Source organism: Pteropus vampyrus, unplaced genomic scaffold, assembly GCF_000151845.1.
Source record: "Pteropus vampyrus isolate Shadow unplaced genomic scaffold, Pvam_2.0 Scaffold68, whole genome shotgun sequence".
Lineage (NCBI taxonomy): Eukaryota > Metazoa > Chordata > Mammalia > Chiroptera > Pteropodidae > Pteropus > Pteropus vampyrus.
Window position 1 is genome coordinate 3573730 of NW_011888849.1, and position 11534 is coordinate 3585263.

The following is an 11534-nucleotide window of genomic DNA, read 5'->3' on the forward strand; positions in this document are numbered from 1 at the left end:
AAAGCTCCTCCTTCACCTGGCATGCTCTGTTTCTCCCCACAAGGTCCCTGCTCCCTTCCTATGCTCAGTTCAATTAACATGAAAAAAAAAAAAAAAAGCTTCTTAAAACCCTGATTTCAGCAGTGGAAGCTCCCAGGATCTCTCATTTCCTCTGAGCTGCAGCTGGATTCTTAGGACAGCTGGAGAGCACACAGGCATTTTCTCAACTTTGTCTCCCAAGAATTGGTCCATTTTGCCCCTTGTTTTTTCTTGCTTTTGGCGGGGCTCCACACTGCCATTCTCATAGGATGATCTTCTTCTTGCCCAATGCCAGTCTCCTCCTAGCCATCCCAGCTGCTCCTCCAGATGTTTCCACTGCTGGATGTTTCCAGAGGGTTTTAAAATGGTTTCTCTATAACTGAGGTTATTCACTTAGAGCATCCCACCCATTATGCCCCTGCTTTTTATAAGGCTTAAGAAAAAAAAAAAAAACGAACAAAAAATGGTGTTTCTATCTAGATGATTGATGTATGGAGCAGTTGGTTGGTTGACCTACAGTTCACAAACCATATATTGTTCACAAGACCCTATAGTTTAGTCAGGAATTAATCTATGCATCCCCACAAAATGCCAGAAAAGCTTTTTCTGGCTTTTCCATAAAAAGGTAGAGCTTTTGCCCACCAACTCTGAAACTTAGAGTTCACTAACGTTCCCTCCAAGGAGCTCATTCTCTTCCAGCCACAAGAGAATATGGAAAAAGTCCCCATTTCCACTTCAGATGTTTCATATCCCTCTTCCTCAAAAAGTTGAGGCATAATACGTAGAGCTCCAGGGGGAGCTCTAAGTATCTGGTTATTGTCCTCATGTCAATCAGCCCCTCATTTGGAGAATATATTTTTCAAGCCACTTCCATGTAGAGTTGCCCATTAAATTTAAATATCAGATAAACAACAAAAAAAATTAGTACAAGAATGTCTCAAATACAGCCACACTTGTCCCCTCTGTCCAAACACCAGGGTCCATAAGTGCGCCACCTTAGAAGTAGCTGTAGCACCTAGGTTTTCAGTGTATTGCTATTGTGGGGGAGGAAAAATAAATTGTCTATCTACCCTTCTAAGCTCTTCTGGCTGGACTAATAATCAAGTTAACATGAGACAGATTAACAGGAGAAAAATGACTAAATTTATTACATATATACACACACAGGGGTTCATAAAACTATGAGACCCCAGGATAGACTGGGCAGTTAAAGCTTATATGCTGTCTTGAGCTAAAGAGAAGGTTAGGGGGAAAATCAAATGTTCTTTTGGGGACTTTTGTTTTTTAAAAATAACTAACTCAAAATTATCAGTATTCCAAAAGGCATATTTTGGGGTGGTACATACTGCTTCTTCTCACTTTCAAGAAACTATTCTTTAATTCCCAATCTGAATGATAAAAACTCAGCCCATAAACCATATTCTTCAGTGTGCTGTTATGGATGGAGTTAGGGTCAAGCAGCTATTACCACAACGATCCCGACCACTACCAATTGGGCTAAAACGGGGCTTTCCCATTGAAAATGGAAAGCTTGATTGGTAGATGTTACCTCAAAGTTAATGTCTTGCCCATGTTCACAATTTAGTGGATCAAGTGGATGTGCCCATTTGGGATGGAGAAGGATATATGTCTATGTAAGGAAGTTGTAACATAGATTGCTATTGACTTTTGGGGCCAACTGGACAATGAAACCATTAATCATTAATTGCTTCCTTGTCTTAGGCATTGAATTACATTTCTTCCAGGTAAACTAATATCTCTTACTTCTGGTTTCATTTCATAATGAGCTCCATTACAAATTGCATTTTCCAAGCATGACGCTGGACATAGAGATGAGTAAAGTACGTCTCCTTACTGACATGCCCACATTCTCAAAAGGGAAGAAATGTGAAATATACAGATGTAATGTAGTATGCTGAGTGCTATAACGAGGATAAATAAGCATAAATAACTAAGAAAACAGGAGGGTCATGTGGGACAGAAGCAAACCGGAAGTTAGACAAAGATGAGATGGTGAGGTGGAACCACAGAGGCAGGACAGTGTGATCAAAGACTCAGAGGCATGAAATGCCATAGTATGCTCAGGAACTGTGAACAGTTCAGTGTTGCTCAAGGGCGAATTTCAAGGGGAAAAAAAAATGACTGTGAGATTAAAAATCTGATCTAACTTTACCACCTAAAATGGAAAACCACTAGAAAAGCCTTAGGCAGGAAAGTAACATGGTCAGATACAGGTTTTGGATAAAGCTATCTAGAGGGGTCCAGGGGGGAATGAATGGCAAGGGAGAAAGTGTGAAAATCCTATCAGAGAGTAACACGTGGTCCTTATAGAAGATGGAGGCCACCTTAACTAGGGTGCTGAGAAAGAGAAAGAGGAGATGGGCTTGAGAAATATTTAGCAGGTCAAATAGGCAAGACACACTGGTTGGTTGTATATAAATGGTGTGGGGGCAAAAACAATTAACAGTTTTCCTCCCACCCTCTAAGTTCTTCTAGATGGCCTAATCAAATTAACAGAGACAGATTAACAGAAGAAAATCAAATTTTAATACATGTGCATGGAGAATTCACATAAGCATGAGAATTCCAAAGATAGTGAGACAACTTTGGGTATATATGACATTTTGGACAAAAGAGAAAAGAGTGGTAGGAATTGAGAATGGGTGATTTACAGGTAGTTGAAGAAGAGGGGAACACGCCTGATGGGCAAATTCTTGCTAGGCCACACAGAAACAATGGGACACAGTGAGCATCTAGCTAACAGGCCCCAGCCTGACACCCTCTAATTTATCATACTTAATTCAAATTAGGCTAAGATGAACATACTAAGATTTTCTTCCTGAAGTAGGCCTTTTCATCTGAATCTCTTAGGCAGGAAGGGAGAGAGTTAACAGTTTCTTTCTGTGTCTTATTTCTTAATAAACAACTTAAAATCAATATCCCAAAAAGGCAGCTTCAAGATGGCAAAACTGTGGCCCCCTTCAATGGTAAGAGAGGGAAAGAAAAGGTGATGTCCATTTTTCTAATCTAAGTGACCAGGTGGGTAATATTCTGTCTAATTAGATATGAAGTTCCCCTGTTTACTCTCAAATAACACCCTGTGTCCACCTCTTCATCATCGCAGGTTGAAATACACAATGATTTGTGAGCTTGCTTGGTTAGTCTGCCCCTCTAGATTGAAAACATAGTGTGGGGAGGACCATGTCCGGTTTTGTGTATCCTGTCTCACCAGCACCAGCACCGGGAGTGGCACAGAGTCAGCATCAGTAAGTAGTTCTCAAAGAGAAGACAAATACCAAGTACTGCATGGCGTCACATATATGTGGAGCCTAAAAAAAAAAAAAATTGAACTCCTAGAAAGAATAAAAGAGTGATTGTCGGGGGCGGGGGAGAGAAATAGGGAGATAGGAAGAACCTGGGAACAGTGTACAAACCTTAAGTTGTAAGATAAACAAAGTCTGAGAATCTAATGTATAAGATGCTGGCTATAGTTGATATCACTGGATTGAAAATTGCTAAGAAAATAGAACTTAAATGTTCTCATGCCCCTCCCCAAAGAAGGTAAATACGTGAGGTGATAGACGTATTCATTAACCTGATGGGGGAAATCAATCCTTTCACAATGAATATGTAGATTGAATCATCACATTATACACTTTGAATATCTTACAGTTTCGTGACTTATACCTTAATAAAGATGAATAATAAATACATAATTATTGAAAAATACAGAAAGAGAAAGGGAAGATAATGGAAGAAAATACACTATAATAAGTTCTTTTTGGGATGTGGTAAGTTTGAAATGACTGCAAATATCCAAGTGTAGATAACCTGGAGGCAGCTGGAAATGAGTCTGAAACTTGGGGAGAGATTAGGTTTGGAGATAAAGATTTGAGAGTTAACCAGCATGTGATAAAATCGTGAAAGTGAGAAGAGCATCAGGAGCAGCCCTAATGGAGTTCAATCAACACTTAAAGAGACTTACTTCCTCCTACTCCTGGTCCATTACCTTTGCCTTCTAGAAGTCCACCATCAGTGTTCCCGGGGCAGCTCACAGAGCTGACGTATAACATATTTCTATGCTGTGCCCGAGGGAGGGCCCAGCTCTGCCTTTGTGACTTTTCCAAGGAAACATGTTATGCAATCATATCTTCCTCCCTATTTCGCCAACTCAGCCCTCCCAAGCTCTTTCTTTAGACAGCCCCTGAACTCTGTGAAATCCTTTTCCTCAAAATCCTCCTGAGCTCAACCATAGAATAGCAATTATCCTGACTATCCTGGCTATTGAATTGCAAATTGCCACTCTGCTTAATCAAAATGTAGAAATCTTACTCTTTTCCAGTGCTTTTTCCAATTAGATACCTTTGTGTATTGTCTACCCTTAAGATCAAATTAGGCCTGTGTGATACAAATGTTGTTGTTGGTTGCTATTTGGCTTATTGTTTCTATTCTGTTGTCTTTGTGTTTGGCCCCAGCGGAGTCTGTGTGCTTTGACCTGGTATGTACCGTGAAATAATCACAGGCTGTGTCAGATAGGGTGACGGGACAGTCTGATTTTCTAGCCTCATTCTATTGAAAATATTCACCTTGTAACCAGGAGATATGTCAAACTATGTTTTTTGGTTTGGAAAATGTGGTTAGGACAGGAATGCTTGGTAGATGGCCTGATATTTGCAATTAGACATTTAATATATGCTTTTTTAGAAATAACAACCAAAATTGGAATTTGAGCTTCTAAATTCCTAGTTTTGTCTAAAGCCCACAGGGCTTATTTAAACAAAAAAAGTTAAAAAAATAATAACCAGAGGAGAAAATGTCTAAGGTCAATATGATAAATATATTTACGTCTATGGGCTAATATATTAACTTTTCAGCAATGAATCGGTTAGGAATAAATTCATCTGCAGATCATAGGAAACCTTTTCACTCCCATAAAAAGTTAAGAGCTAGGCAATCCCTGACTAGCACAGTAGCTTCCCAGAGGGACCCAGCAAGATGCAGGCTTCTCCTGCCTGTCCTCTCTGCCATCCTGGCTTTGTCCTCATACTTGTCAGCTCATGGACAATGATGGTTGCTCCACTTCCAAGTTTCATGTCCCCTAAAGATAGAGGCAGGGGAGTGAGTGGAAAGAAGAAAATAATTTTTTTTTTTTTTGTCATTTTATTCTGGAATGGAAGCCCACCCCAATCGTTTTTACCTACATCTAACTGACCATCTCCACAACAAAGGGTCAGAGATCAATCTTGCAGCTTTTACAGCTTCTATGATACAGCTAGGCAAGAGATAGGAGCAATGAGAGTTGGGAGCTGCCAATCAAGTACTTCAGACTTAAAAATAAATCTAAGTTGTGTTATTATATCTACATCTTTCCTAAAACCTTGCGAGCGAATCTTAAGCTAATTTACTTGTGCTGATGTTGATTTCTATTTGCATTATTCTTGGAGCAGTCTTACGTTAAAAACACCCACTCTATCATATATGAGCAATATTACCCTCCTTTTTTATATGGTCTATTTTATCAAAGTGAGCTAGGAAAAGGATTGGAAATATTTCTAGATGCTAGTTCAGGTAATTGGGTGAATAAGATATTTTTAGCCACATTATTTTTTAAATTAGTTCCTGGAATTTTCTCCAGTGGTGGTAAGAATACTTTGGTTGGCAAGCAACAGTACCAAAGATAATTTTACCCATCTTCCCACACGTTTGCCCGGCTTGGTACATTACATAAATTGGAGTTGCTGCAGCTGTAAAGTCAGGGTTTTGTGTAGAGCCTTTTCCACGGAGAAGTGCTTTGGCTCCATCTGGTGGACAATCTTACCTTTGCAATGTCAGCAGTAAGGACCTGCTGCACTTTAGGATCACCAATGGTACTTGTTAACAAATCCAGTACCCAGGGACCTCTCCAGACTAACTCATTCAGGTCTAGAATAGGTCCAGGCATCGGTATTCTTTTAAAAGACCTGTAGATAATTTTAATGTGCTATTAGGGTCAAGAACCACTGAGTTAGAAGCTCTAAATCAGTGAATACTGGACAATCATTCCTCCTCTAATATTGCTGAAGAAAAAAGAGCTATTTACAGAGGTAAATTCTGTCATCTTCTAGAGGCCTTTTTACAACTTCCGGAGGGAAAATCATCAAGCAGGTGCTAAGTATATAAGAAACCTAAATCTAAATTACTTCCTGTGTGACTTTCCCTACGATGAGGTAGAATGTGCTCTCACACACGCGCGCGCACACACACACACACACACACACACACACACTCAGACTGATCCCTAGGCAAAACTGTCAAGTCGTTTCAGTCTGATTTTGATAACTTAGATGTTTACAGACAACTTTGTTAAATATTTTCTCATTTAATTTCCTCAAGAACCTAGTAAAGTGGGTATGCCTTCTTCCCATGAGTGTCAACACACGTCTAAGAACATAGGGCCCTGGAGTATTTTAGGTGGCCACTCAGACCCTGGTTTTCCCTTCATCTTATTAAAACTTATTTGCTGAATAACACCATATTGTATAATTGAAATTTGCTAGTAGAATATAAATATTCTCACACACAAAAAAGGGTAAATACATGAGATGGATGTGTTAATTAACTTAATGGGAGCAAGAGAGGAATCCTTTCACAATGTATACTTATAGCAAATGATCACTTTGTAAACTGTAAATATCTTAGAATTGTCGACTATACCTCAATAAATCTAAAAAAACAATAGGAGAATCTGGGTAAAGATTATGTGAATATTCCATGTAATATTCTTATTCTTGCATCTTTTCTGTCATCTTTGTTATTTACAAATAAAGTGTTTTTAAAAATATTTTAAACTTACTTTCCCAAGATCTACTTCTTTCTCAGTTTATCTTTATTTTCAACTAATTACAGATTTATTTAATATGCACTTGTTAAACATATAACTGATAATCTTGAGGAAGATATATATCAAAGGCATAGATACAAGAAGCTCTTATGCATGTAGCATGGAAGATATTTACTTTATTACTTTTTATATATTCTAGAAGACATTCAAATGAAGACAAATAATTCAAACTGGTCACGCTCTTTTTAAAAAGCTTCTCAAACTAATTCCCCCTGATAATGGCTGTTTTCATCATGACACATACATTATTGGTATAAAAAGGAAGACAGTTCTGCTGGCATATCTATGTTGGATTGTCTAGTGCAAGAAGGCCTGACAAGCTTTTTTCTGTATAGAGCCAGATGATAAATATTTTAGTCCTCACAACCACATGCAACTAAACATAATATGTAAATAAAAGGTATGGCTGTGGTTTAATAAATAGACCCCTGGTCTACTAGATCAATATGTATCTTTTCTTAAAGTTCTCACATCATGTGTTATCTGAGAAAACATTTTAAATCTCATTTGTTTTGTTTTCTATTAAAAATTTTGAAAATTAGTTTTAACTTTGACCAACAATCCATGTACATATTTTATCTCAATGACATTTGATGTGGTTATTCGTGGTAATTCACTGCCAAAGAAATTTTAAAATGGTCGTCTAAAGATAAAGAGTCTCGAAATAAAGGATATGTGGAGTGATAATACAAGAGGCTAAGCATTAGCATTTTTTAAAGACCTGAATTGAGCCATAAGGCTACATGGCGGGGACTGTAGTTTAGGCCTAGGAAGCAGCAAGTTTCCTCAGATTGGTATGTTAAAGGATCGACATAGAGGTGGCTGGAGCTAAGTGAGCAAAGGAGAAGGTGTTCAAAGATAAGGTTGGAGGTAACAAGTACCAGAGTATGGAAGGCCTTCTAGGGCATGCCGGGGACTTTGGATTTTATTTGGAGTGTGTTGAGAAGCCACTGGAACATTTTGAGCACGAAGAAGGCATAATGTGACTTACAACTTTAAGGAATCACTCTGACTACTCTGTGGGTCATAAACTAAGGGAGGCAAGGGTCGTTAGTTAAGTCACAACACATACCTGAACTCTGTGCACGCGTGCCCATGCCTGCATGTGTTTGTGGGTACTCAATTCTGATTCACTGGACTATTGGTTTGTTTGGGGGATCAGTAACACACTGTTTTTTTTGTTTTGTTTTTAATACATGTTTAAAACTTTTTAAAATTTTTGTTTTGTCTTTATATTTTGGTTTTAATATAGTTTTAACACCTCTTCAATATACTGCTTCTCCCCATTCCTTCTCTTCCTCCTTTAAAAAAATTTCAGTTACAGTTGGCATACAATATTAGTTTCAGGCATACCACATAGTAATTAGACATTTATACAATTTACAAAGTGTCAATAAATCTAGTACCCATCTGACACCATAGTTATATTATTGACTCTATTCCTTATGCTGTACTTTACATCCCCATAACTATTTTGTAACTACCAATTTCTATCTCTCAGTTCCTTCCCATTTTTCACTGCCTCCCCGCCCCCCACCACCTATCTGGCAACTGTCAAAATGTTCTGTATCTGAGTTTCTGTTTTATTTTGTTCAAGTGAAATCATATGGCATTGGTCTGTCTTACTTACTCAACACAATACCCTCTAAGTCCATCCATGTTGTTGCAGATGGCAAGATTTCATGACTAATATTCCATTGTACATGTGTACCACCTCTTCTTTATTTATACACTGATGGATACTTAGGTTGCTTTCATACCTTGGCCCTTGTAAATAATGCTGCAATGAACATATGGATTCACATGTCCCTTTGAAATAGTGTTTTGGGTTCGTTTGGATAAATACCCAAAAGTGGGATAACTGGGTGCTTGTCTCTTGTTCTAGCCTTTGTCTGAAAGTCTGTTTTTTCTGATATAAGTATGCTACCCCAGCTCTATTTCCATTTTCATGAAATATCTTTTCCCAACCCTTTAAGTTAGTGTGTGCCTTTCGATCTGAAGTGAGTTTCTTGTGGGAAGCATATGTAAGGGTCTTGTTTTCTTATCCATTTAGCCACCCTATGTCTTTTGATTGAAACCAGGTAGTATAATAAAAGCATTTTAGTGCTTTAAGAGGTTACATTTTAATTATTTTGATAGTTTTCCCTAAATATGGTATTGTGTCTCCTAAACAAGAAACTAAAGATAGCTTTTCTTCCTGACTTAGGGCCATGATTATGATAAAGTAAACAGAAATCCAATGAAACATTTAAGCTTTTAGATAAAAGCATGCTTGTAGATTAAAAGGCCCCAGTTGACACTAATTGAGGCCTCTTTGTTTTTTTGCTTATTGTTTTTTTTTAAACCAAAGCTCAATTTACCTTGCTGTATGACCTTGAGAAAGTAAACTTTATAGGTCTCAGTTTCTCATATATAAAATGAAGAAAATGCATTCCTAAAGGTCCCTCCAGGTCTAAAATTCTACCTTTTCTAGCTATGTGTTTTTTGGCTGCTAGATGCTATCTCCTCTTCCTAATTTTCTGCTTCTGATCGTCTATGTCCTGGAAAAATCAGAAAGCCAACTCTATTAGAGCATAAAAAATAAGACATTCTTTTCTAAATTATGTGCATACAGAAGTCCCAGTGGATGCCTGAAACCACAGATAGTAAGAACCAAACTCTGTACTTTTTTTTCCTCTACATACATACCTATGATAAAGTTTAATTTATAAATTAGGCACAGTAAGAGATTAGCAATAACTAATAATAAAATAGAACGATTATAACATTGTACTGTAATAAAAGTTATGTGAATGTGGTCACTCATTTCAGATCCCTTGCTAAATTTAGTCTTTGTACAGGCTCAATACTTTCTGGTGCAACAGGCTGCTGTCAATTGGAACACGTTTTCTGTTTTGTCTGCCACAAATTTAATGCCTTTTCCATTTTAACTAATTTAAGCAATTTATCAGACAGATACTGTGGCTGAAATTTTTGCAGTTTGAAGTGTGACAGCAAAACTAGAAATTTTCTTTCCTTCTTCATAATTTCACTAATAGATCTATTCTTACCGTAGATCTCAGCAACTTCAGCATACAATTTTTTTTCTTCTTCTAGTAAATCAAAACTTTTACCCTTTCACTTAAAGAAGGAGCTTTATGTCTTCTCTTTGGCATATCTGAAGTGCCTGTATCACAACTCTTGTATTTTGGGGCCATTATTAAATAGAATGAAGGTTATTTGAACACGAGCACTGTGATTCCACAAGTTTCGATCTGATAACTAAGTGGCTACTAAGTGACTAATGGGTGGGTAGCGTATACAGTGTGAATATGATGGAAAGAATGATTCATGTCTGGGTGAGATGGGGTGCGATGGAGGGTGGACAGGGCAGGACAGTGACACTACTCAGGGTAGGACAGTGACACTACTCAGAATGGTACACACTTTAAAACTTATCAATGGTTTATTTCTGGAACTTCTGACTTAATATTTTTGGACCACGGTTGACCTGGGTAACTGAAACCAAGCAAAGCAAAACTGTGGCTAAGGGGGAACCACTGTACGTATTTGGCGACAGGAGATCTGTACGCACTTATACCCTGGATCTCAGCTATACTCCAAACAGATATGTAAAATCATCTGTATTTCCTCACAGAGTAAAAACAACTCATAAGGCATTGTTAAATAAATGTAAACCAAATACCTGATCCATGCCATCTATGTATAGAAAACAAACAAAATTAATACCATCTTTCCTAGGATCTTCACTGATCCCATGCCTGGGATAACAGAATACATACAGTTTAAAAAGAAGCTATTACAAAAAGCTTTAGAAAAGTAGGCAAGTAAATAAATGGTTGAATTATTTTCTTTATTGAATTAAAATTATGCAATGTATAAAACAGCAATACAGAGGGATTTGATGCCATAATATATACAACTATCTTTAAAGTCAGGATGTAAGTTACAATGATTATGAATATAAAATTTGTATTAAAACATTCTCCATAGTGATTTATTTGGCTGTTTTAGTTCGAAGTCGTCGTTTGAGAATCTGATGATCACTTTCCTTCACTTTACGGTCCATTAAAATCTGAAATTAACAATTTTGAAATTTTTTAATAAAAATAAAATCTTATTTATAATTAGAAAGATATGTTCATGTGCTTACTAATTAATATAACAAGTACATTATATTTTTTGTCCTCTTGGACTATAGGTACACTATCTTCTATAAAATAAGCACACCTACAGTAATAGATTTTGTAAAAGATTCTTTCAACACTAAATAATTCTAAATTAAAATAATCTACATTCTGTATTAAATTCAGGACATACACAGTTTGAAATAACTACTGACATATTTGGAAACACGTGACTCAAATAATTTTTAAGAAATGATCTTTCACAGCAACAAGTATATAACAACTTAGAAAGTAGAAAGAGCATTATATTGCAACTAAAAAGGGAATCATTTCAGGCAAGTGAGGAAATTATGTACTAATCAGACAGATGGTGAAAAGTGACTACAGAATAGTACTTCCAAAAGCATGTCCTAATTGACCCCAAATCTTTACCACTTGTCTTTAAGTGTCTATCTTATATCTAATAGCTACTATTGCAAAAAGACTGTTCCCTGATTTTTCTTGGCCAC

General features: G+C 37.0%; 1 protein-coding gene across 2 annotated transcripts in view; it reads right to left on the bottom strand.

Annotated features, from left to right (window-relative positions):
* Positions 1-10730: 10730 nt before the first annotated feature.
* KIF20B (kinesin family member 20B) overlaps positions 10731-11534 on the bottom strand; it is a 70004-nt gene continuing 69200 nt past the window's right edge. For both annotated transcript variants that reach the window (XM_011361593.2, XM_011361592.2), the window contains exon 32: positions 10731-10973. In XM_011361593.2, the coding sequence (XP_011359895.1) occupies positions 10896-10973 (78 nt within the window). In that variant the 3' untranslated portion in view covers positions 10731-10895. The remainder of the gene's footprint in view (positions 10974-11534) is intronic.